Below are 27,858 nucleotides of genomic sequence, written 5' to 3'. Positions count from 1 at the left end.
GGTATGCCCTGAGTGTGGCCTATTTCTCCACGTCTGCCAAGCTGAAATGACCTCTTAGATGCATATGATTTCATGGAGTCTAGACCACCAATTTTACGTAATTTATTTCGGGAGGCCTGCCAGTACAGCTTACCTCTAAATTAGAGAGGGAGACATCGGGGAAGCAAGTGAGCATTGGGTAGAGGAGCACACGCAGAAATGAGCAAGTGAGGAATGGCAGAGAATGTATTGAGAGGCAAGTTCATTCTTCAAGTGGTCAGAATGAAGAACTTCATTGTTTCTTGGGCCATGGTTAACTGCTTTGAACACTTTTTCATGTTTTATGACTAATAGGAAAGTGTCTGAAAGTCACTGGTTTATTATGAAACTGACATAAGCAATCCAAGAAGGAAGATTTCTGGTCTCATATCCCTTCCTTTGTCAATATTGTCTTTCCTGTCCAACAACTCTAACTTCTAGCCGATCTCCCAAAGCCCTGGTTAAAGGACTGCCATTATCCATTTTCCTAAACTTGCATCATGATAGCAACAACTTGAGTGCCTAGTCAGTAAGCATACAGGCCACCAGGCCTACCTATCCCATGGAGATTCAGACTTAGTTGCTGTGGAGTGGGGCCTGGGTCCAGGTGCTCCATATCAGCAGGTGCTTTGGGGAAGTACCTCACACAATCCTTTGATCTTCCTTTGAATCCACAAGGAGACACAAGTCATGAATATAGGGACAATTGACCTTTTCATTATAGCCAAGTGACTTTTTCACATAGCCAAAGAAGAAGTAACGTCTTTACTTGGAAAATTTCTGTGTATTGCAAAATAACACAACACATAGAAATTCCTAGAATGTAATAGACGCTCACCCCTGATAATATATTTCATTGGAAATATCTCTCCCTACCACCAAACTGCCAAGATAATCAACAACTGCTTTACTTATAAAGAAAAAAAAAAGTTTGCTTTGTTAATTTTTGTCTGGTTTGGAAAAAACCCAGAACATAAATAGAAGATTAATGTAGAAGCAGTATACATGAGGTGTAAGATTTAATTTCTAAAACTGCTAACTCACAATCTCTCAGTATTATTTACACAATTTATATGCTTTGAGGAGAAAGAATAAATTACAGGTCATGTTTTCACAACACTTTCAAATGCTCATGTCCCAAGAGGTAAATGAAATAGCGTAATGAAAGACCAGGTGTGAATGTAAATTTGTTAAAAGCAAATTCACTTTAAGAAATTAATAATACTAGTTCATATTATTGAGTGCCTAGCAGATACCAGCTCCATGCTTAGTGCGTTTATATGTGTCGTCTCATTTAGTCTACATAACAATCCTACAAGGATTACCAGTTCTTCATAGGAGAGAACTGTGAGTCCCAGAGGAGTTAAATACTTGTCCAAAGTCATATAAAATTTCAGGAATTGGGTCCCTGGTCAGTAAACTAGTCTGTTGCTCTATGCATGATTAGTCTAAAACATATAACTTAGCATCTAAACTGGGATAGTTATAACCATTAAAGGGGCTGCTGTTGAAGTATAAGTTGAGTCTGTCCTGAGGACACTGGATATTTGGCTACTCTAATGTGGATAGAACTAGTTTATTTAGTCATTGGGCAAAATAAGCATGGGGAGGGAGACATAGGAATTGAAGAGCAGCTTATAAAAATACTTTCAAGCTTTTAAAGATGGCTCTAAAATGCAAAAGAAAAGCTGCAAAAGCAAACATAATGAAAGACTATGTTAATTTAGTTATACAACTGAACCAAAATCTTCTGTAATTGATAATCTTTGAATTCTAAGTTAATAAGTTTGGTGGGTTTATATTGAAATGTTTCATCTTTCGTGCTGTGGAGCCTCCAAAAAGACTCTGGCCAAACAGTTTGCATTTGCCTCCAGTGCTCACCATGAAAAAAAGTTTCAAGTGCCACCATGTCCAAAATACTTCCATCCTTTGTACCTAAGAGTGGTCAATGTGGCCCTTCTCATTTTCAGACCTACAGAGAATGTAAGGACATACATTTAGTAGTAGAACTAGAAAGAAACATATCAATTCATGCTCCATTTGCTTTCTAGAGTTTGTATTCTGGACTCTTCTTGAGTAAGAATTTTATTCTCCACCATGTCATTACATACTTCACCAACAATATCACTTTCCAAATTTTATCCATCATAGGAAGAGGCACAGCACTATTTTTGTCATCTCCTGCCTAGAGATAAGGAAACCAGGCCACCAGGAAAGGAAGTTATTTGCCTAATATCATGTATCTACATGTCTTCCCTGGACCTCTTTTGTTTTTTAAATTAATTTATTTATTCATTTCTAAATTTACATGCAGGTAAAGTTCACCTTTTAAGGTGCGCACAGTTCTATGAGTTTGGACAAGTGCATAGCATTAGCTACTGGCAAGGCTGTACATTAGGTCCTGAGGGATATGAGGAAAAAAGAGGTGAAAACCCAGCTTTGAACAGAGTTTATAGTCCAGTGGTCATGCATGCATCACCACAGTATCACAGAATTTTCCCCCTTTGAGTCACCAAACACTCTAGAAACGTAGAAGTGCTTTAACGTTTTTTGAGCAGCTGCTGGTTTCTCCCTTGATAGGGGGTGGAAGCTGCCTATATGATCAGGCACAAGCAAAATTTCTGCAGATCAGAATAATTTTAGACCAAAGAAAACTGTGTTGGGAAGGCAAATGCCTCTTCTGTATTGAAGGTCACATTTGGGGCAAATTAATCAAATATGTTTAGAAATACAAAGAGATGATTTCTATACTGTGAGGTAGCAACTGTTTCTTTAGTATCAGGTGAGAGAGTCCATTTACTTCATTTTCAAGCTAATCATTACCACAAAGAACTTTTTATATAAGACTAAGCAATCACTTTCTCCTTTGGATGACAGCATGTTTAGACCATAAAGAATGTTTTCTCAATAGTTCATTTAGCAGCAACTTCACTAGGTAACATAGAGGTAGCAAACTGTAGGATATATATTTAGCTGAACTCCAAACCCATTTCAACTCTATATATGTTTTGAATTGTGTGTGCAAAGGAAAAGCCAGTTCTTATTTACAGTCAGAAGAAATCAAGATATTTGGTTCAAAGATAAAAATGTTTAAGTTTTAGGAATTTATTATACATTTGAGCTCATTCATCATGGGAAATTGATGGAATACACTTTTTCACTGGAGAGTATACCTCTTTTTATTGCCTCCTTTTTTTTTAATTGAATCTAAAAGGAAAACAGAGATGAAAATATGTATTAAGACTGTGATCCAATATAGGCATTCTGATGACCTTCCCCTCACTGGCTAATGCAAGGACCATCATGATGCTTTAGTTAACAAACTAAATACCAGAGAAATCAGTGAACAAGTAAAGAAATTGCAGGCTTTCTCATATTTTATTTTCCATAACTGCAGAACTGGGCATTCAAGACTGCCTGGGTAATCTCTCCAGAGCAGCTTTTCTCAGATGATTGATTAGCTTTTAGCTTATAGGCACTAGGAAAGCTCTCTTTGCTTCCTAGTTTGCTCCTGCACTGGCCCGCATCCTTCTCAGAAGAAGGAGGAACATTGAAAGATCATTCTGGTTCTCTGAATGTTTCCAGTTCTTCTCTTGAACTGGAATTCTTTCATGTAAATTCTGGTCCTTGCTGCTATTCATGTTCTGAATTCTGGCCCCTTCCTTGATCTGTATTGCACCTCTTTCTGGCCTCAGAAAATCTGAGATGACCCCAAACTATACAGAAGTAGTGTCTTAAAGGGAAAAGGAGTCATGTAGCTTGTTGTAAGTCTCAAAAACAGTTTTGTATTGGGTGCCAGGTACAAAGTGTGACCATTTCATAACAGCTCTCTCATGAGCTCTATTTTAATATCTAACTCAGAAGACCCCACTTCAAGTTAACATGGAAGATAGGGATTATTTGGAGTCTAGATTATTTGGGAAGAAAATATAAAGCAAGCTGCTTTTTTTGATAGTTCAAGAATAATTTTCCTTTCTGAAAGAAAGTCACAGTGGTAACCCTGCCCACTCACCTGTGGCTCAGCCTTCCTGGAGAAGGAGAGCAAAAAAGACCTTTATCTTTTCCTGACTCAATTCAGCATTTATGAAAGAAGCTCAATGAACATAATTTTCATATACTTTTTCTTTTGAGGGGGTAAATTTTAGATATTATAATGTATTTTTCCCATTTTGACCAAGGAGTTGGTAAATTATGTCCAAATCCCAATCTAGCTTATCACCTATTTATGTAAAGCCCGGGAGCTACAAATGGACTTAGTATTTTTAAGTAGTTAAAAATAATCAAAACCAGTTTTTTGATACATGGAAATCATATGACATTAAATTTCATTGTCCCTAAATAAATAAAGTTTTATTAGAACATAGCCATGCTCACATATTGTTTAGGGCTGCTTTCGTGCTACAGTGGCATATTTGAGAATTTGCAACAGAGCTTGTATGGCTTACAAAGCCTAAAATATATACTCTTTGGTTCTTTAGAGAAGAAAAGCTTGCCAAGCCATATCTAAAACAACTAACATTCAAGGAGAGTAGCTGAATTAGCCCCCAATATATTGCTTTCTCAAAGTTTATTGCTTAACCATGTATTGCAGTGAGTAGCTTTGGTCTAAACTGTGTTCTGGGAAGTACAGAAGTGGCCTGAGATGTATGAAGTTTAGTGTAAATATAAGGAAATAAACTGCTTCAATTGATGTTTATATAGAAAAAGAATATTGTAGATAATTTTCTTCTGCATTTGATACAGCTTTCTTTTAGGCAAGATAATCTTGGGAAAATAATGTTAATGACAATAAAACTCTCATAATTTATTCTTCTCTTTATTAGTCTGCCTGCGCACGCCATGCTCTATTTGCAAGATGTGCAAAGTATTACGAATTTATAACTTTCTACCCCTTAAAGATTCTTTGCTTCCTTGGAGATTATAGAATGAAGATTTAATTAGGGAGTTCGCACTGTGGCACCGTGGAAACAAATCCTATCAGTATCCATGAGGATGCAGGTTCGATCCCTGGCCTCACTTAGTGGGTTGAAGATCTGGTGTTCGCTGTGAGCTATGGTGTAGGTTTAAGTCACAGACGCAGCTGGGATCCAGCATGGCTGTGGCTGTGGCTGGAAGCTGTAACTACTACCCCTAGTCTGGGAACTTCCATATGCCACGGACATGGCCCTAAAAGGCAAATAAATAAATAAACTGAAATTGAGAAAACAGTTCTAAAATCTGGAATTTGAAGAACACTGATTTGTTAATGATTTAGGGGAAAATTTAGCAAAACACAAATCTTGCTAGCTTTGTTAGAAGCTCTCAATGATTCTGCTGTCTAGAGTCATCGTAGAAGTGTGTGGTCTTCGTTCCCCATATTTGCTGCAAAAAGATCACCTCCTTTAATTATGGGTTTTTCTTCTCAGCCACGCTGAGTGTTGTGCTGTGCCGTATTTTACAGGTGAAAATGTGAATATTTCACCCTTACAGTAAATGATGGGAAAGGTTGCATAAAGATCCTTAAGTCTAGAACATTTTGAGACACTTTCTCTTATAATCTCTGAACTAGATTTTGAAGAACTGACTTGGAGGTTTCATGATTAGGTCCATGGTTTCACTGAAATACCATTATAACTGAAAGAGTTCTAAGATTTAACAAGTAGGGCCTGTTTAGGTATACCATGGCTCAGTGGTTTCATGAAAAGCAGAAACACGATGCAGAATGTCAGGAGATCATGACAATATGCAGAAATAAGTATGCAAAATAACACAAAGATTCGTGACTAAAATTATATATACCCCCAAGGAGCCAAGGGAGTTCAGAACAGAGGAGCAATCTTCAAAATGTAGTCTCAGCCCCCTGCAGATCCATGAACTGGTGTTTCCAGTCTGCAATAAGCAAAATATGACAATCCAGAGTTACTGTTTAGAAACTTTTATTTAAAAAAATTTAAAAAATGGAGTTCCCATTGTGGCGCAGTGGAAACAAATCTGACTAGGAACCATGAGGTTGCAGGTTCGATCTCTGGCCTCACTCAGTGGGTTAAGGATCCGGCATTGCTGCGAGCTGTGGTGTAGTTGCAGAAGCAGCTCGGATCTGGTGTTGCTGTAGCTGTGGTGTAGGCTGGCAGCTGTAGCTCCAATTCAACCCCTAGCCCTGGAACCTCCATATGCCACAGGTGCGGCTCTAAAAAGCCAAAAAAAAAAAAAAGAAACTTTTATAACAATAATGACTTTACTGTTGATTTAAAAAAATAATTTAGCTTGTATTTTTTATTTTATTTTGGGGGGCCACACCCACAGCACGTGGAAGTTCCTGGATCAGCTATCTAACCTGCCCCATAGTTGCAACCAACACTCCAACTTCAGCAACATCAGGTCCTTAATGCACTATGCTACATGGGAATTTCCTTTTTTAATACATACACGGAGGTTACCCGGCTAGGGGTCAAATCAGAGGTACAGCTCATGGCCTACACCACAGCCACAGCAATGCCAGATTGGAATCATGTCTGCTACCTATACTACACCTCCCGGCAACGCTGGATCCTTAACTCACTGAGCAAGGCCAGGGATCGAGCCCGTGTCCTCATGGATGCTAGTCAGGCTCGTTTCCACTGAGCCACGATGGAAGCTAAAAATTACTAATTTTTATTTAGTAATTTATTTTCACTTAAGAATTTATTTTTATTGTATTTCACAAAAGTATGTAATGGGCTGGAAAAAAACTTTCTTATAGAAAGTTTGAGAAACACTTTGTATACTGAAAACAATGTGTTTAACATTAAATATTTTGGGAGTTCCCATTGTGGCTCAGTGGTAAAGAACCTGACTAGTATCCATGAGGATGCGGGTTCAACCCCTGGCCTGGCTCAATAGGTTAAGGATCCGGCATTGCTGTGAGCTGTGATGTGGGCCACAGACACGGCTCAGATACCACGTTGCTGTAGATGTGGCGTAGGTTGGCAGCTGCAGCTCCAATCTGACCCCTAGCCTGGGAACTTCCATATGCCGCAAGTACAGCCCTGAAAACAAACAAACAAAAAGAGCAATGTCATTTAATGGATGTTACAATTTTGTTTTAATAAAAGGCTATGGTAGCACTTGGTCAGTTACTTGTTATCACATTATTGTACTTGGCCAGAATGAGAGAGATGTTTTTTTCTTTTCCTTGGGTTTAAGCAACTTTTAAATACCAGATGCTATTTTATGCAACAGGGGCATGACAAAAAAAATTCTATTAAAATGACTAAATCATTGCTGAAACATAATTTAAGGGGAGATACAGCAATCCTAGAGAAACATGTCGATTTTGTTTCTGTGCAACCAGATAGAAATGTCAGGATCTTCCTCCACTTAAGATGCAGAGACCAGTGCAGTGAAGCAGGAGAAAGGAATTTGATTTACAATTTGAAGGAAAACTAGCAGTAAAATAATTGAGAACTGGAAAGCAATCTCACTCCTGCCAGATTGCTTTCCTCCATGCGTGCTCCATTTAGGGGCGATATTCGGATACTTGTGTTTAGTTTGTGCATATTTTCTTTCCCCTGTGAATATTCCGTCCTGTCGGATTAGGACTGTTTTTTCTGCTATAATCAGCAAAAGAGACTATCCAAGTTGCCCAGCACTGGATTATGCCTGAAGCTTTCTAAATAGGAAATGGTTAACTTTTTCAAAGTGCAAAGGTGATAAGCTGGCTGTTAATGAGAAATTGGAAAAACATAGATTCCTTTCATATACACTTTGATTTGAGTCTGTGGGAACCAGAGATGTGAAAGCACACTGAAAATTTTTAAAGGGTCGTAAAATATTTGGTAAAAATAACAACAACTGCTCCTACTACTGTCGTAACTGTGGCCAATTTAATGAATATCAGCCTCTGTGTTGCTTCTAGCTTGCTCTGTCCAAAAAGTATTCGTAGACAAAGGAGGCTTTCCTCTCTTGCCCAGGAGTAACTGCCTCTAGGAATTAGGCTTATATTCATGGTACAAAAATACAATGGGTGCTCTACTGCTAACACCTTATTACTTAGTTCTCTGAATCACAGATATTTATCATTTATTTCTATTTTTTGAAAGTCAATGGTAAAGTTTAGTTTAGAAGTTTATTCGTATGCCATATGTTCTGCCTGTGGAAGCACAGTCTTATGCCTTACACAAAAGGAAGAGATGAAAGATCAAAAATATCTTTATATTAGAATAGCTGAAGGACCCTCTTAGTTTTATCTTTCTTGTTCACATTAGATGTTTTTGGTTTGCTTATAAGAAGTGCAAGCCTGACATTCATTTTGAAAATCACCTCCTGTGAGCCCCTGACACATTAAGAACTGGAATCAAATTCTACTCTTCTCCATAGGTAAGGCATAAAATATCATTGGGGGAAGAAAAATAGGGAAAAGTAAATAGCAGTAGACAATGCAAATTATGTTTGAGCCAAGAGCATGCCTGTTTTAAATTTAAAATTGGCTATAAGCCAGAACTCTGGGTTCCTGGAGGAGAATTGAGATAAATATGAAGGGAATTTTTATTTAAAAAAAATCTGGAGTTCCCATCCTGGTGCAGCAGAAACGAATATGACTAGGAACCATGAGGTTGCGGGTTTGATCCCTCACCTTGCTCAGTGGGTTAAGAATCCGGTGTTGCCATGAGCTGTGGTGTAGGTCGCAGATGCGGCTCAGATCTGGAGTTGCTTGTGGCTCTGGCGTGGGCTGGCGGCTACAGCTCTGATTAGACTCCTAGCCTGGGAACCTCCATATGACGTGGGTGCGGCCCTAAAAGACAAAAAAAAAAACCAAAAAACTATGGAACCACAAGTTGTAAACTCTAAAACTGATAATCTATGACTCTCCTGGGCAGACATTTTTCCCATGTGGACCAGATTTTCCTGACATTGATGATTGACTCTGTGGGCCATGCCTTCTTAACACTACAAAGCTACAGCTTCCATTCAAGAGCCCACTCACTCTTAAAATTAAAAATAAATGTGCCTTTGTCAAGAACCTAAGTCAGACCACAGTTCTGTGTAGCTGTGTGACCACATAGGAGACGTTTTGTGCAATAAATGACAAGTGGGGGGTTAGAACTTTAAATTACATGAGATTGTGCATGTACATGTGTACACACATTCACACCCACATATGCACATGTATACATGTACACACGTGCATGCACACCTGCATATACACCTCTGCACAAACATGAACATAAATACTCCTGCACATGCATGCACTCACATGCCCATATGTGCACATAAGCATACCCACAGATGCACACACACATCCACACATGCACCACACATGCATACTCACACATGCACATCCACATATGTACCAGAAAACCTCCTACCTAAAGTGATGAGGATTAGTCAATTAAAGCAAATAACCCTGGAAAAAAATGTGGTGTATACATAACTTAAATGTTTTAACTTCAAACACGTCTGTGTACATTTTTATTTCCTGATCTTCTGAAAGGTTTTTTCCATCAAGTGAGGATTTCCAAATGCTCTCCAAAAGCAATTGAGGGTTTTCTTGAGCAGAGGGCTGATGCTCAGATGGCTTCTATGGGGCTTGCACAAACCACCCCACTTCTCTGTCCTATTCAGCTTGGGTTTCTTTAGATGGGATGAGTGCTTGGCACCTGTGCAACCCACCTGTGCAGACTCAGCACTTTGTTTTAAAGCTTTAAACACTCTCTATCACACCTGACTGGAGATAATGTTTGGCAGCCCCCCTCATCTTGTTTTTCCAAAGGATTCAACTTAATTTTTATAGAAAATACTCTTTTTCATATTTCATTTGCTTACATATTATTTCATTAGATTTTATAATTCTAATAAAAAATAGAACTTGCTTTGGAGTTTACGTCATGGCCCAGCAGAAACGAATCCAACTAGTATTCATGAGGATGCGGGTTCGATCCCTGGCCTCAATCAGTGGGTTAAGGATCTGGCATTGCTATGAGCTTGGTGTAGGTCACAGAATCAGCTCGGGTCCAGCATTGCTGTGACTGTGGCGTAGACTGGCAGCAGTAGCTCCAATTTGACCCCTAGCCTAGGAACGTCTATATGCCATGGGTGCAGCCCTAAAAAAAAATGGTACTTGCATAAACAGCTTTGGAAGAAAACGGATGCTTGGAGCATACAGATTTAAGGGTTTCAAATAGACACACAATAGGCACATACAAAGTTCTGTATTAGCTTCCAGCTTCTAGCATTCACTTGACCTTTGTTACTAAGTTTGGCAAAGAAAATGGAGATGGTGTTGATTTAACCCTGTTTTTCTAATCTCTAAAGAGCTCAGGATAAAATTTGTGACACGTTTCCAGAAATTTCTAGAACCTTATGGTCCATTTCTTTTCACTAACTTGGTCTCTGACTTCATTTTCTTTTTCTACATTTATTTTTTTGTTAGAGCTTGTATATTTTCTTTTTGTCCCTTATATCTTGAGAAACACCCAAACCTTTCCTGGAATAACAGTGTGGTTTTGCTTAAGAGGTCTTTGTTTTTGCTGTTGTTCGCACAGTGTAGTCCATGTTTTTACAAGATTGAGGTTCTAAAATCATTTTCATGTGATGAAAATGTATTTAGCTAAAACGACCTTAGGCCATCCCTTGAGAAGACCCTGGTCGAGTCTGACACTTGTATCTGAGAAGGTCTGAGGCATTGATCTTCTTGTGAGCTTGGAACAGATCAAGATTGTGTTGAGAGTCAAATGAAGTAGTTTGGCTTGTCTTTCAGGAAGTATCCGACAAAACATAGGCATGTTTCAAAGTAGAGTGGTGTGGGGTGGTCACATGGGGAGAGGGCTCATGGGAACTGAGATTTATCCCCCTCTCCTAAGGGATTTTATACCACCTTGTGCCTGGTCTTATTATGGTGGTGTTTCTCCCTTCTGGACTAGCTAAGCCCCATCTTCCTGACAAGAGAGGACACACACTCATTATATTCTCTTTTCCCGTATTCACTTAGGACACACTCAGAAACTTGAAAAAGTTAAAATGAACATGGAAATGAAAAATTAGAAAAATGTGTGCATTTGGACTATCAGAGGCCATCTTTATGTTAACCAGAAATCCTTAAAATATGGGCTTCCTAATTTTATTACTACCTTTTAATAAAGGACAGAGTGTTTATATTTCCTATTACTAAACTAATATGTCCTATTAATAAACTAATCAACTGGTAGTCTTCAAAATAGAACTGCACGTAATACCTGTTTTAGTGTTTTCCTTGGTAGACTCTCCATGTGTGATTTTTGCCAATCTCTGACTAACCTTCTTTATTTGAGATGCTTGAACTGGAGTACTTTTTAGTTCAGACAAATTTGGGAATATAACATTTCACACTTTTGAGACTGTGACTCCTGAGGACACCTGGTTTGTTTTTAATATAGCAGCAGTTGCATCATGCTTTAAGTTTCCCAGCATGGGCTTGGACGAGACTGCTTGGTTTTCCATTTCAGTTTTCTGGCTTACAAAATGCAGGACCTCAGACAATTTACTTAATTTTCATGCACCTCAATTTCCTCATCTGTAAAGTGTATATGAATAGTCTCCCTCATGGAGTTATTGTGAAAATTAAGTGAATTCTCAGCAGATGATTATTATTAATGCAAACCATGTCGTGTGTGTAAGAATGGGATCCCCAGAAGCAGCTGCCATGTAACTGTGATGACTGGGTGAGATGCACTGCAGTGCCTTGATGTCTGCTCTTTCACTGCCTCCTCCTCTTACCCACACAGGTGGCCCCGGCCATTAAGGAGCGGATGATGAAGAAGGGGAGCCTCATGTTGGGGTACCAGCCCCACCGGGGGAAGGTCAACTTCTTCCGGCAGGTGGTGATCAGCCCTCAAGTCAGCCGGGAGGACATGGACTTCCTCCTGGACGAGATAGACCTTCTGGGTAGGGACATGTAGCTGTGGCTTTTGGTCCCCCAGAGGCCTGGGCCCTTCCCTGGAGGGTTGCAGATCCAGGACATCTGGGGACACTTAGGAGATCGCAGCTGTTCTGATGAGAAATAGGAAATGTACTCCATCCTTGCCCAGCAAAACCAAAATGCTAAGTGAATAGATTTAAGGACTGTTTAGCTGCCTGGGTGCCTCTGTTGCGATAAAGGAGGTAATGACAGATGGCTTTTCTCAAAGATCATCCGTGGGAGAGAGCCTTGAAGGGAGTTTAATAAGTACCATGTGGGCTTTGGGTTCGAAGCTTTCATTGTTCTTTAAAGGAGGTATAAATTAGTAGGTTAAAGCAGTGGTTTCAATGCATGGTCCTTAGACCAGCAGCACCAGCAGCACCTAGAAACTTGTCAGAAATGCAGGTTCTCAGCCTAGCCCCAGACCCACTGAATCAGAAACTCTAGGGGTGGGCCAAGTATTCTGTATTTTAAGGAGATTTCCAGGTGATTCTAAGGCAAGGTAAAAACTGAGAACCAGTGGTTTAGCTTAACTTTGAATTGACTGAATGATCACTCTGATGTTTTGCCAGCAAAGGGATTTCTAATATTGCAGTGGCCCCTGCATCAGTCTTTGAAAATACAGCTGTAGCATCTATAGCACAAATGCTTAGGGGCATCAAAAGTATATTGAAGCTATTTTTAAAAGAGAAACTATATAAGCTGTTTACTTTATAAAAAGGTATCTTTTATGCAGGCTAAATGTTTATTCTCAAAAGTTAAAGTTAGCCATTATCTATTCTAAATTATTTAAATTAGAGGTAAGGATAAAAGACAACGACTTTGTGATGTAGCTCTCTTTAATCCAAGCAATAGTCCTAATTCACTTCCCCAAATCATTTGTGTCATTAATTGGGAACAGACATTAGGTATATATGTCTCTAATTAGGTACCTCTCTTAGCTTGAGGGGCCCTTTTCTTATCTTCTCTGCTTATAGGAAATAACCAGAATGAAGTCCAGGGTTATACAACATTCCCTTTCTCAAGCTTTGAAATGTCAGTGTAGACAATTAAGTGGTTTATATTGGACAGAGTATCTGGGAATTAGAGGTCTTTCAGGGAAAACACCTCCTCCATTTCTCCTGGGGATGAATGATTGTAATTCTACCACTGATCCTGGTCCTAGATTTCTAGCAGAATCTTATTTGATTAAAAAAATAAGCAGAATTCAGAGATGTGGGTGCAGAGGTCAACAAGGTACGATTACAACTCTAATTAGAGTTCTGATTTGGAAGGCCCATGATTGAAGAGTGTTCAAGTACTAGACTTAGCATATTCAACTACCATTTTGTACTCTTTCATTAACTTGCATCATTTAAATTTTTTAGAGTAAAAAGCAATTGTATACTATTTGCTTTTATTCCATATTTTCATTTTAGGGTGTGTGATTTCTCAATATCTCTTCGGTCAAAGACTATTTTAATTTTTCTCTGAATGACTTCAATCTCTGGCAATATTTGTGTGTGTGTTTATATTGCATTTCTTGTTGCCTTTTTGTTTTAATGTCTTCATAAAATGTTCTGAAATTGATGTTTGCAATAATTTGAGTTTCATGAAATAAAAAGCAACATGAACACACACTTAGTATGGTTGGCTTTTCTTTTCCTGTCACCCCCTCTTTACTGGTTTGTACCACTACATTTTAGAAGTGAATAGGGCTCTGTTGGCATTTTAGTTAAATAATTGAGAGGGTAGGTTGGAAGCAGTCTGTTAGTTTTTTTTTTTTAAACCATCACATTGTACACATTATTTTTTTTAACTTTTATTGGGTTTAGTTTATTTAAAATGTTGTATTAGTTTCAGGTGTACAGCAAAGTGATTTAGTTATATGTACATATATCTATTCTTTTTCAGATTCTTTTCTCATATAAGTTATTACAGAGTATTGAGTAGAGTTCCCTGTGCTATACCGTAGGTCCTTGGCAATTATATATTTTATATATAGTAATGTGTATGTTAATCCCTAGCTCCTAATTTATCCCCCCCACCACCACTGTTTCCTGTTTGGTAACCATAAGTTTGTTACTGAAATCTGTGAGTCTTCGAGGGACTGTTTTGCAAATAAGTTTGTTTGTATTTTTATTAGATTCTACATATAAATGATATCATATGATATTTTTCTTTGATTTACTTCACGTAGTAGGATCATCTCTAGGTCCATCCATGTTGATCCAAATGGCGGTATTTCATACTTTTTTTATGGCTGAATAATCCCATTGTATCTATGTACTAGACACCTTTTATTTACAGGAAGCAGTCTGTTTTTAGTTAATGCCTTCAATGAAGTAAAAAGTATGGATTTTGCTCTTGTTTAGTCTTTCTTTATCTACTAGTCAAGCCATGGGAAACGTTACAGTCACAGCTCAAATTCCGTTGGGCCTTTTTTTTTTTTTTGAAAGAGATGATAGTTCCTTGCTCAACAACAAAAACAACTGCTGCAAGGTACTTTGAACATCCCACTCCTTTTTCCTTAAAATAATCAGATATACCACCACTAGAAGGGTGATTTCACTGAATGGTCAAAAAACATTTTTGACATATCAACCATATCAAATGCTGGGCGGGTCAAGTAAGAACTGAGACTTACTGTAGGCAATGTAGAAGACATTGACTTCTTAAAATTTTATTTGCAAGCAAAGGAAGCATTAGACTGTGATTTTAGTATTTCTTCAAATAGTCAGCAGACTTGATTCACTCCAAAGATTTAAATACCTCCTCTGGCTTTTGATTTTTAGCAATGGTTCTTTACTGGAAAAGAGATCTAGTAACATAAAGAGATTGAAACTTAAGAAAGTATCATATTACTCACTGATCAGAGAGTTTTTCTGTAACAGAAAAACCCAAGTAATTGTGGTTTCATTAGAGGGGGTTATTTTTAAGTTATTCAAAAGAAGTCCCAAGATAGACAATCCAGAGATGGTGTCTTACATTTGGATACCCCCCTACAGAAACACAGACAAGGATTCGAGAGCAAGCAGCCTAGCCATTGGGTGACCCCCGGACACAACTGCAGGGAGCAGTGAAGTGATACAGAGAAGGAAGGAAGCCAGCACAGTGAATATCAGTGAGCAGATTAATGGTGTGGTTAAGGGACCCTTGACCCTGTCCATGACCTCCAGGAAAGGGCATAGAACATGCCTCAGAGGTGTCCTACCCAAGGGGTGAGGAAGATGGGGTATTTGTTGATGGACTCATTGGTCGAGGGCAGTTGCCAGGAACAGTTGCTCCCTGGCAGTCCTGATTGGGCCTCCATGGTCCTGGGAAGCCTCCAGGCAGGGAGAACAGGCACTTGCAGCTGAAGCCTTCAGCAGGGTTGGTGAATACTGAGGACGTTGATGGATGGTTTTTGGAATGGAGGGATCATATCTCCACTGTGTTGTCTGGGACCCCAGATCCTCCTCTATTTTTGCTCTCTGAGTTGGATTAAATCATCAGGTTTTACTCAGAGTGCTATTTGAACCCATTTCTTCCACATTTCAGGCAGCAAAAAATAAGAGATGCTTCCCCAGAAGAAAACTCATCACCCATTTATTTGCCACAGCTTCTCTTCATGGGAGACCAGGAAGTATACTGGGGGTTTTTGTTTGTTGTCATCAGGGTTTGTTTGTTTGTTTGTTTAGCTGGATATATTGATGTCTGCAATCATGTAAATAGTTCTGTTAATAGCTATATATATATATATGTATATATAACATATATACACACACACACTAGACATATTGTGTGTATATATATATATACACACACACACATACTAGACATATTGTATAGCGGTACACACACACACACACACACATTGGCAGGCAACTTGTCATGTATGTTGGGTAACACCAGTTCTTAAAGCATTTTTTTCCCCTGAAAGGTCAGAAATCAACCTAGACTGATAAAATTTGATTTGTATTTAAATTGTTTTGCAGCTCAGTCTAGCTAGTTCAAGCTGAACAGAGTCAGCTTTCTCCTTTTCTCATTTATCTACTCCAACTGGAAAAGGATTAATACAACTTGAAATGTCTTAATCCCCTTAACTCAATTAGAGCCAATTTTGAACTGGGAAATTTTTTTTAATAATTCCATTTGACCTCTTCAGGACCAGTTTGATTTCTCTTAATTCAAACTGGTCTGAACTCACCTAATATAATTTGAATGGTTTGGCTCCAGTTTGTAGCAGTTTAACCTCTCTCTGCCTCAGTCAGTTCCATTTGCACATGCTTGATCTTGTGGGAATCTATTTCAACAAATTAGGATGTGTTCTGGTTTAATGATTTGTTCTAATTTGTATAAGATTTGGTTTATATGGTTTAACGCAGGGAAAATTGGGTTGAATTTGCTTAATCCAGCTGGAAGCACAAAACATTCCCCTTTTCAGGAAGCTCTTGGCTTTAGGGAATGCAGTTCAGCAGAAGCACTAGAAGCAGAGTCTTGACCAGCATCTCAGAGAAAGGTCCTCAAACTGCACAAAGCACAATCCCAAGGTTAAACTGGAGTCACAAGTGGAAAAAAATGAGAGCTCTCAGTCTTCATCCTGTTTTCCACTCCCATCTTCACAGGCATAAGACTGAACTAATGAAGCTTTGGACTCCCAAACCCTTAAAATAAAGACCCTTAGGGCAGGGCATGTGGAGTGCAGTAGCCAAAAGTAAAAAGATCATGCAGATTTCCTGTTTCCTTAACCTGTTAGTGCTGCAGGTGTGGTGTTTCTCATGGCAAATTCCACAAGTTTGAGAATCCTCAATGCAGGAAACCAACGATGATGGAGACAATAGCTATCACTTACTGAGTCCATGTGAAGTGCCAAGCACTGTGCAAGGTAGTACATTACATGATCTTTCTTATACCTCACAAAACTCCATTGGGGTGGGGGTTTTGTTATCTGAATTTTACAGTTCAGTACTCAAATGAACCTGGTGCTCAAAGAGTTTAAGAAAATTCTCCAAGATTATCAGACTACTGAGTGGTAGATCCAAGGGTTAAATCTAAATTCTTACCCCAGAGCCCAGGCTCTCAACTTCTTCACTTTGCTGCTGTGGTTGAGAAGAAAACATCATCTTGGACTAGTCTTAGCAATCTGAGTCTGACATCCCACAGTTACTTGGCAAACAAAAGCACCAAGAACTGACTTAGTCTCAGAGGGTACTAATTATATCATACTGCCATGGCCCCTTTCTCAAACCAAAAGTTAGGGATGTTCCTGGCAGCTTTTTGTCATTGAAGTTGGAGGGAAACAGTCTAGAGGGCCTTTTGATTTGAAATATTAAGACATTTTAACAGGAACCACAGTGGAGTTAAGAGGAAATATTTTCCAAGGAGCTGGCTACTGCTTTGTTTCTCAGACCTTTGTGAGTTCCATGCCACGTAGGCAAATGCTTACTTGACAGCTCTACTCAGGGGTCTCATTCAAACTCAGCATGCCTAAAACTGACTCAAAATTTTCTATCCCCAACCCCACACCCTTCTTCACACAAGTTCCCTTGTGTAGGTTTCCATCTCAGTGAATGATGTCATTTTCTATCTAGTTCAGAAAACCAAAATTTATAATTCATGCTTAGTATCTGTCTCCATCTCTCCCCTACTGTCCAATTTATCAGCAGGCCTTGTTGGATTTACTTCCAAAACATATCTCTAATCCATCCATTTATTCCAACTCCATTGTCATGTCCAAATTCCATACTGCTTCCACCCTTCCTCTAGACCATAGCTATAGCTTTCTTACTGCATCCACCCATTGATTCTGGCGTTTGTCCAATCTGCTTGCCAAACTGCAGCCAGATTAAAACACGACACTGATCCTATCTCTCTCTGTTTGCTCTTAGGATTGATAACTGCAGACTCTGCCAGAGGCCTTCAGAAAAACCTGTTGGTCAAGCAAAGCCAGTTATAAGTTTATTAGCCCCAATGAGTATGGGTAAACACTGCCTTGAAAGAGTCTCAGGGGAGTCTCAGAATGGGGAGTTGGAGAAGCATATTTGCAGGCTTCAGGTGTGTGTTCAATCAGCTTAAGGTGGGTCTTCAAGGCAAACCAGTTGGGATACAGTCCACCGTGTAATAGAGTAGGGCCAGTGTGCTCAGCCAGGGGAGCAACTTGGCACACATCTTGATAGATAAACAGTTGTGTGAAAAGCGAGTTATTGCTGCAGCTGAGCCCTCTTTTGTCCTGATGGGAGAGATGAGTCAAGTATTTGTCTGGATAAGTCAGTTGGCAGGAATTTCCTAATGCAAACGGTAAAGTTATCCATTGATTTACAACACGAAATTTCTGAGTGAGAGTCTCCCGAAACAAAGTTAAATCATGTTGACGTAGGTGCTCTCAGGCCTGATAGTTAAGCTATAGGAAGGCGAGTGATTTCAATTCCTGGGATAAAGATCCAGTTCTTTAAGTGGTTGCTAAGGCCCTGTGTTCTTCCAACCCCTTAGAGGTTCAGCTCTGTGTTGTACTTCCCCACTCCTGATAGGAGCCAGAAGTCAGGCTTTTTTCAGATCCCTCCCTCTTTAGAACAGCTGTCAGAATCTTCGGATGTCATTCTCTCTTTTCCTACAATGCTGTTTCCCCTCCACCAAGCTGAAATTTCTGTTTATAGAACAAATCTCAGTTTGATTCTCCATTTCTTAGGGGTGATCTCTGCCTGCCCTCCACACACTGAAAAAGAAATCTACACCAAGCCCTCTATAATTTTCTTAAAATACATGCACCACTATTCATAATTATGTATTTCTTTGCATTTAAAAATTAGACTGTAATGTAATGGGGGCTTAGCACAATAATTATTCAATAAATAACCATGCCACTGAGGAAGGTCAGCAGGTAGCTGTATTAGTTTGCCTAGGCTTGAGTCTAAAGAGAACTTTTTTTTCACTTTAAACATTTTTACTGAATTATTGTTGATTTACAATGCTGTGTTATTTTCTGTTGTTCAGCAAAGTGATTCAGTTATACATGCACACTTATCCATTCCCATGTAGGTTATCACAGAATATTGAGTAGAGTTCCCTGTGCTATACAGCAGGTCCCTGTTGGTCATTCATTTCCATACATAGTAGTATGCATATGCTAGTCTCAAAACTGCAGTCCATCCCTCCCTCCCACCTTTCCCCTTTGGTAACCTTAAAGTTGTTTTTAAAGATCTGTGAGTCTGTTTCTGTTGTATAAACAAGTTCATTTGAATCATTTTTAAATTGGATCCATATATAAGTGATATCATATAATATTTGTCTTTGTCTGACTTAATTCACTTGGTATCATCATCATATATATATAGGTCCATCCATGTTGCTGCAAATGGTATTATATCATGCTTTTTATGGTTGAATAATATTCCACTGTTTATATGTACCACATCTTTATCTACTCCTCTGTCAATGGACATTTAGGCTGTTTCCATGTCTTGGCTATTGTAAGAAGTGCTGCAATGAGTATTAGGGTACATCTATCTTTTTGAATTACAGTTTTCTCTGGATATATGCCCAGGAGTGGGATTGATGGATCATATGGTTGCTCTCGTTTTAGTTTTTTGAGGAACCTCCACACTGTTCTCCACAATGGCTGCACCAGTTTATATCCTCACCAATAATGTAGGAGGGTTCCCTTTTTTTTCCATATTCTCTCCAGCATCTATTGTTGGAAGACTTTTTGATGATAGACATTCTGACCATTGTAAGGTGGTACCTCATTGTAGTTTTGATTTGCATTTCTCAAATTAGCAGTGTTGAGCATCTGTTCATGTGGTTTTTGATAATCTGTATGTGTTTTTTGGAGAAATGTCTGTTTAGATCGTCTGCCCAATTTTTGATTGAGGGTTTTTTGTTTGTTTGTTTGTTTTAATATATATATATATATATATATATATATATATATATATATATATATATAGAGAGAGAGAGAGAGAGAGAGAGAGAGAGAGAGCTACATGATATTTTTATATATTTTGGAGTTTAACCCCTTGTTGGTTATGTCATTTTCAGAGATTTTCTCCCATTCTGTGAGTTGTTTCATTTCATTTTGTTTATGGCTTCTTTTGCTGTGCAAAAGTTTTTAAGTTTAATGAGGTCCAATTTATTTATTTATTTTGTATTTCTATTACTATAGGAGGTAGATCCAAAAAGATATTACTATGATTTATGTCAAAAAGTGTTTCTCTCTCTTCTAAGAGTTTTATGGCATATAGTCTTACATTTAGGTGTTTGATCCATTTTAAGTTTATTTTTGTGTATGGTGTTAGAGAATGTTCTAATTTAATTCTTTAACATGTATCTGTCCAGATTATCTCTGGGCTTTCTATCCTGTTTGATTGATCTATATATATTTTTGTGCTAGCACCATACTACTTTGATTACTGTAGCTTTGTAGTATAGCCTGAAGTCAGGGAGTCCATTTCCTCCAGCTCCACTTTTCTTTCACAGGATTGCTTTGGCTATTCAGGGTCTTTCAGTTTTGATGCAAATTTAAAATTTTTTTTGTTGTAGTTCTGTGAAAAGATACCATTGGTAATTTGATATGGATTGGATTGAATCTGTAGATTGTCGTGGGTAGTATAGTCATTTTGACAATATTGATTCTCCCACTCAAGAAAATGATCTATCTTTCCATCTGTTTGTATCGTCTTTGATTTCTTTCATCAGCATCTTACAGTTTTCAGAGTACATGCAGGTCTTTTGCCTCCTTAGGTAGGTTTATTCCTAGGTATTTCATTCTAAATGGGATTGTTCCCTTAATACACAAAAATCTCTTACATTCCTCACTTTTTTAATCTATTGAGCTCAACGTTTTTACTCATACCTGAGTGTTGGAGTTTGTCAGAACCTTTTTATGCATCTATTGAAATGATCATAGGGTTTTCATTCTTTAATTTGTTAATGTGTATCACATTGATTGATTTGTGGATATTGAAGAATCCTTATAACCCTGGGATAAATCCCACTTGATCATGGTGTATGATTCTTGTAATGTATTATTGGATTCAGTTTGCTAGTGTTTCATTAATGATTTTTGTGTCTGTGTTCCTCAGTGATATTATCCTGTAATTTTCTTTCTTTTTTTTTTGTGGTACCTTTGTCTGATTTTGGTATTGGGGTGATGGTAGCTTCAGCGAATGAGTTTGGGAGTGTCCCTTCCTCTGCAATTTTTTGGAATAATTTCAGAAGGATAGGTGTTAAATCTTCTCTAAATGTGTGGTAGAATTTGCCTGTGAGGCCTGGAATTTTGGTTTTGCAAGTTTTTAAATCACAGTTTGCATTTCAGTACTTGTGATTGGTCCATTCATCTTTTCTATTTCTTCCTGGTTCTGTCTTTGAAGATCATACCTTTCTAAGAATTTTTCCATTTCTTCTAGTTTGTCTTTTTTTATCGGCATATGGTTGCTTATAGTAGTCTCTTATCATACTTTGGTATTTCTGTGGTGGCAATAGTAACTTTTATCATTCTTTTTTTTTTTTTTTTTTTTTAATGGCCACACCAGAGGCATATTGAAGTTCCTGGGAAAGGAATCAAATCTGAGCCACATATGCAGTTTATGCTGCAGCTGTGCCAGTGCCAAATCCTTTAACTCACTGCACCAGGCCAGGGTTTGAACACATACATCTGCAGAAACCTGAGTCTGTGGTCAGATTCTTAACCCACTGCACCACAGAATTCCCACCTTTTTTTGTTTCTAATTTTATTGATTTGAACCCTCTCCCATTTTTTTCTTGATGAGTCTAGCTAAGGGTTTATCAGTTTTATCTATTGAGCTCAACTTTTCTAAGTACTAGCTCTTAGTTTAATTTATCTTTTTTATTGTTTTCTTTGTCTCTATTTTATTTATTTCTGCTCTGATTTTTATGATTTCATTTCTTCTCCTAACTTTGGATTTTGTTTGTTCTTTTTCTAGTTGCTTTACATGTAAGGTTAGGTTGTTTATTTGATATTTTTCTTATGTCCTGAGGTAAGATTTTCTTGCTGTAAACTTACACCATATAACTGCTTTTGCTCTGTCTCATAGGTTTTAGAGCATCATGTTTTCATTTTCAAGGTATTTTTTGATTTACTCTTTGATTTCTTCAGTGATCCATGGTTATTTAGTAGCATTTGTTTATTCTCCATATGTTTATGTTTCTTGCAGTTTTTTATTTCTTGCAGTTGATTTCTAGTCTCAGTGTTATGGTCAGAAAAGATGCTGGATATGATTTCAGTTTTCTCAAACTTACCAAGGCTTGGTTGGTGGCCCTGCATGTGATCTATCCCAGAGAATGTCTCATGAGTACTTGAGAAGAATGTGTATTCTGCTGCTTTTGGATGGAATGTACTATAAATATCAATTAAGTCCCATCCGGTCTAATGTGTCATTTAAAGCCTGTGTTTCCTTATTACTTATCTGTCTGGATAATCTGTCCATTGATGTCAGTGGGTATTATATTCTCCCAATGTTTTTGTATTACTGTTGATTTATCCTTTTATGGATTTTAGCATTTGTGTCATATATTGAAATGCTCCTGTGTTGGGTGCATGTATATTTACATTGTTATATTTTCTTCTTGAATTGATCCTTTGATCATTATGTAGTGTCCTTCTTTGTACCTTGTAATTGTCTTTATTTTAAAGTTGATTTTGTCTGATATGAGTATGCCTGCTCTAGCTTTCTTTCAATTTCCATTTGCTGGAATATCTTCTTCCATCCCCTCACTTTCAGCCTGTATGTGTCCCTAGATCTGAAGTGGGTCTCTTATGGATACCACATAGATAGGTCTTGCTTTTGTATCCATTCAACCAGCTATGTCTTTTGGTTGGAGTATTTAATCCATTTACATTTAAGGTAATTATCAATAGGTATGTTCTTATTCCCATTTGTTAATAGTTTTGGATTTGTTTTTGTAGGTCTTTTTTCTTCCCTTTCTCTTTTGCTCTCTTCTTTGGTATTTTGATCACCTTTTTTAATGCTTGGTTTGGATTGCTTTTTCTTTTTCTGTGTTTGTGTCTATTGTAGATTTTTGGTTTGCAGTTACCATGACATTTTGAGATATAGCTATATCTATATATCTATATAGATATATGGTTGTTTTGAGTTGCTGATCTGGTAATTTCAAATGCCTTTCTAGTATCCTATATTTGTACTCTTCTTTTCTCATGATGACTGTTTAGATATCATAGTGTGTGTGAATGATTTCCTACCTTCACTGTATGTTTGCCTTTATGGGTGAAATTTCGTATTCATAATTATTCTTATTTCTAGTTGTGGCCTTTTCTTTTCCATTTAGATAAGTTCCTTTAGTACTTTGGTGGTACTGAACTCTTTTCGTGTTTGCTTGTCTATAAAGCTTTTGATTTCTCTGTCCAGTCTGAATAGGAGCCTTGTTGGGTAGAGTATTCTTGGTTGTAGGTTTTTCCTTTTCATCACTTTAATATATCATCTTACTTTCTTCTGGATGCAGTTTCTGCTAAAAAATCAGCTGTTAATATTATGAGGATTCCCTTGTAATTTATTTGTTGTTTTTCTCTTGTTACTTTTAATATTTTCTCTTCATATTTAATTTTGGTCAATTTGATTAGTATGTTTTGGCATTTTCCTCCTTGGGTTTATCCTGTATGGGACTCACCTTACTTCCTGACTTGGGGGAGTGTTTCCTTTCCCATGTTAGGGGAGTTTTCAACTGTCTTTAGATATTTTCTCTGGCCTTTTCAGAGATGAATTTTCTTATCCTGGGACTCACAATCTCAACTTAGTGTTAAATGACTGTTGCCCTGGAGTCTGTGAATAAATTTTGGTATTTCTAATGTTGTTGGGATAGAACCATACAACTCAACTGGCATGGCTTTTAAGGAGGTTATTTTTATATTATAGGGATTTGCTGGTCTGCCAGGCAAGAGCACACACATTTCTCCTAATTGGCATGCAAATTATAAGGATATGTTTGGGCTCCTCCACTGCCTGCAAGCTCTGGATGCCTGTTACAGTGGCAGCCACATAATCCAGCCTAGGTAGAATTTTCTGCATCACTTCTCATAACGTCAACAATCAAGGGTGAAGCATAGAGCCTGGAGATTACACATAAGAAGACTATGTGGCATTTGGGCCTGTTCCATTCCTCCTGGGCCTAACTAAACCACTGGAAAAACTCTTGGTTCCTAATCCTGCATATTTATGCTGTAGCTTAGCATCCCCTTGCCTGTATTGGTGTGTGTTGCAAGATCATGGAAATGTGATCTCAATTGATACAGATTTAAACCAAATGCTCTACTTCTAGCTTCCTCTTCACTCTGTGTGTGTGTGTGTGTGTGTGTGTGTGTGTGTGTGTGTGTGTGTCTAGTTATATGGTGGGGCTGGGTTATAGGTTGAAGGTGTGTGGTTATAAGGCTGGGGTTGGCTTAACTTGGATGTTGACCAGATGTTGCCAGCAGGTGTGGGTTCTCTAAAGCCAGAAAGTTAGTTGCAGATTTTAATTGGAATGCAGTGATCCAGCAGCACCACCATGCTCTGTACCTTGGGAAAGCATGGATTAAACACTGGAAATGCCAACCCTATAATAAGATCCAGACAGCAAAGTTGGGAAATAAGGCAGAGTGAACAACCAAAGCTTGATGGTCAGAGCTGTGAAGAATGATTTCTAAATGAGATCAAATAAGTACCAATGTTACTGACTTGGTAGTGTGTGAATTTCACCTTTTGAAATCAGCAGATTAAGTAAACCAGTTATTTGGTTGCTAATGACTCAGGTTCCAAGTTGATAGGCTATGAACATTTATTGAGAAAATGGCAGGATCAGAGCTTAAGCAAAGGAAATGCTGGAGAATCAGAAACCCTAGGATTTAATGGAGTGTTGATCTCTGGAGCAGAGGGTCCCTGCGTAGTGCTCCCAGGCAAGGATCTGTGGGTGCAGTGGGTGGTAAGCAAGTATCCCATGGGAGTAGCAGGGAAGCAAATATACGCCCCAGGCACTGAGGTTCCCCCAAATCATACGAAGTGCCCTACAAGACAAGGAACCAGAGGGACAGGCAGACCTGAACAAATGGGCATCTCAGGGGCATACACAGGAAAATGGGCATCTCAGGGGCCATCAGACTTCATGGAGAACTGAGAGCCAGAACTCTCTAATTCCCATCCCATTGTTCTCACTGCACAAGACCTAGAACAACCAGAAAGCTTGAAAATTAGTAGGAAAGGTTGTCCCAAGAATAAGGGGCTGAATTTCCCACAGCTCTGTAGGATAGGGGTTCAGGATCACAAATAAAGAAATCTATAGAAAAGATGTGTGACATTATTTGCACACCCAAGTTTTTAACCTGATGTTGATACCAGTACAATTTAATTAGAATATTATGTTTTACTGCATCCATAGATGCTTCTCAAAAATAAGATTCTAGATATCCTTCTGGTTGATTTAATTCTGAAAAAAAATTCCAGAATAGTGAACTAGTGAGTTTATCACAGTTACACACACAGGCACACCAATATCACATATAAACACATATAGAAAACAGCTCTAAAAACATACATAAAGAATATATATATATAAACTAATAAATGCAGGTCTAATGTTCAAGCAAAGTTCTCAGTGTACATATCCATTTCAAACAAAGAGCTAATAAACATAGCTGGCATTAATAATACTTAGTGTTTTTTCACATATGTTTTTCCTTATTATCTCCTCTGAGTTTTTCCAGCTTTCTAATGTAGGCAGGATAGGGAGAGTCTCAGATAGGGCAAAAGAGCAATAATGGAAGAAGAAGTTGTAGATGGAGGAGCTTGGGTGAGACCCAAGACTCCTAGTCCCACAGGGCTCCATATGTACCACCACAGCCACACCAGGCACACTGACAACCCAGCCTCTCAAGGATAAGGAGTGGTCTCTTTACAGTTACAGGGAAATAGGGCTTAGCTCCCTCAAGAGTCCGTTTTATCCAAAGATTTTGGGAATATCATGTCTTTAATATGACAACAATACAACTTCATTTGGAAGCAGATGATAATAATGCTTATATGCACTCTGTTCTAACCACTTTGAAAACAGTAGCTCTGTTTTTATACTAATTCTTACTACTCTCCCAGGGAGGGTCTACCATTACCCCATTTTACATGGTAGGAAACCAAAGGAATAAAACGGTTAAAAGGCTTACATCAAGTCAGACAGTCAATGCAGAGTTAGGATTTGAACCAAGGAGGCTTGACTCCAGAGGTCCCAATTTTAAGGATTTTGTTATGGATATTCAGACAAAACATGATTTTGAGGCATTTTATCCTTTTTGATGACCCTCTGGCCCCAAGGCTACCATTATTCTGTTGTTTATACTGCAGACACGAGATGGGGAAGATTTGAGGACAATCTCAGAAGTGTTTTGCTGCACAAGCCGCACGTGGAGTGCCTTTTCAGGATCAGGGATGTGTGTGCCTGTGTGTGTGTGTGTGTAGAGACAAGAGGGAGAGAGCACACATTTCACACCATGTGCAATTTTAGCTTAATTCAAATAGGAAGACTATTAGCAAGCTATTTTTAAATGCACTGAAGATCAAGAGGTGTATTAGAGTTAAATTACACTCTGTGAGGCTGATTGGCAGGCCATGTAATGTGGGAAAGTTCACAATCTTGTCTTTATCTGCATACTTTGCAAAGTAGGCCCAAAAGCCATGGCCCCAAACTCAGTGTGTGGAGCTATAATTATTCAAGTGAAAAAAAAAACTAATTAGAAATGTGATAAGCAACAATTAGGCAGCCTATTTCGGGAGGAAAATGAACAAAATTGCAAATGCCAACTGTGGTGACTTTTGTGAAAAAGGATGGGCATGCTTGCATACATGAAAAGTTCTCTGTCACCTTGGGAAGGGATTTCCCTCAGGACTGGACTATTAGTGTGTCATTTGCATAGAGAGCTTAAAACAAAACCCACCCCTGCCAACTAGAAACTCCCAGGCACCAGGCGTGCCTGCATCCAGAGCTTCTGACGGTGTAAGGATCAAGACCCTGCCAAGTGTGCTTAGAGACTTACTGCCAACCAGGAATGCTCCTGACTTTGCAGCAGCCAGAACTGAAAGAACCCAGGCAAAACATAGCCTGCAAGAGGGGTCAGAACATCTTGGCTCCTGTTCTGGCTGGAGCACTTGGGCTGGAGCCCAGAGTTCACATGCCTTTGAGAAATGACTTTTGCTTCCTGGGCTCCCTGATGGCCACTCCTCGCCCCTCCAGTGCAAACTGCACCTTCCCCATCTGCATTTCAGGCTAAGGAATTAGACCCCCAAGTATTCCAGGGTTCCACCTTGCCCTCCAACTCTGGCCTCACCTTGTGCTCAAGGTCAGAATGCGGCTCTGAAGTCTGACTGCTTCATTTCAAATCCTGGCCTTAAGACTGCTCACTGTGGGGCTTTTACTAATACCCAGGGAACATTTGGCTCCCTGCCTCTTTTTCCTTGCTTCTAATACAGAAGTAAGACTATATCATAGGTTGGTAGTGATGATTAAAACAAATTTAAAAAGATGGTAAAACAGAGAAGATGGTGTTTGGTGCTTCCCGTGCTTCAGAAATTTTAGTGATTCACAAGGATTTGCTTCTTTAGGGGAAGCACACTAACCTTGTCATTCATACTCCCAGCTCCTGCGGTTGCCAGAAATAAAGACTGTTATCTACTTAATGCAGTAAAAAAAGTCAATTTGGCTATAATTAAAATCAGCTATATTTCAAGCAAAGGCTGAATGTGTTTATTTTTTTTCTAGTACGTGTTAAAATAAAAAAAAAACAAACCCACTAAAATAATGTTTTTAAAGTTTGGCACGATCCGAGATCTGAATCCATCTGAAAGACTAAGCTCATTTCACACATTAGATAACACTATTCACTCGTCTTCCAGTTGTACTCTCAGCAAAAATTTAGACAGCATTTCTTATATGCTTGGGAAGTAAGCTGGGCAACAAGGCTGAGATTGTGCCTCACTTGTCCGCATCAGGCAACAGCCCCA

General features: G+C 38.6%; 1 protein-coding gene across 10 annotated transcripts in view; it reads left to right on the top strand.

Annotated features, from left to right (window-relative positions):
- Window positions 1-13,527, top strand: part of GADL1 (glutamate decarboxylase like 1) — a 345,574-nt gene extending 332,047 nt beyond the window's left edge. For all 10 annotated transcript variants that reach the window (XM_084987315.1, XM_084987314.1, XM_084987313.1 and 7 more), the window contains one exon: window positions 11,736-13,527. In XM_084987315.1, the coding sequence (XP_084843441.1) occupies window positions 11,736-11,909 (174 nt within the window). In that variant the 3' untranslated portion in view covers window positions 11,910-13,527. The remainder of the gene's footprint in view (window positions 1-11,735) is intronic.
- Window positions 13,528-27,858: the final 14,331 nt, after the last annotated feature.

Source organism: Sus scrofa, chromosome 13 (genome assembly GCF_054392235.1).
Source record: "Sus scrofa isolate SSC_HxYL_T2T_F1_AM1 chromosome 13, Sscrofa_HxYL_maternal_Yorkshire_Landrace_v2.0, whole genome shotgun sequence".
NCBI classification, from domain to species: Eukaryota; Metazoa; Chordata; class Mammalia; order Artiodactyla; family Suidae; genus Sus; species Sus scrofa.
Note: the sequence above shows the minus strand (reverse complement) of the source record. Positions and strands in the feature narration are given on the sequence as shown.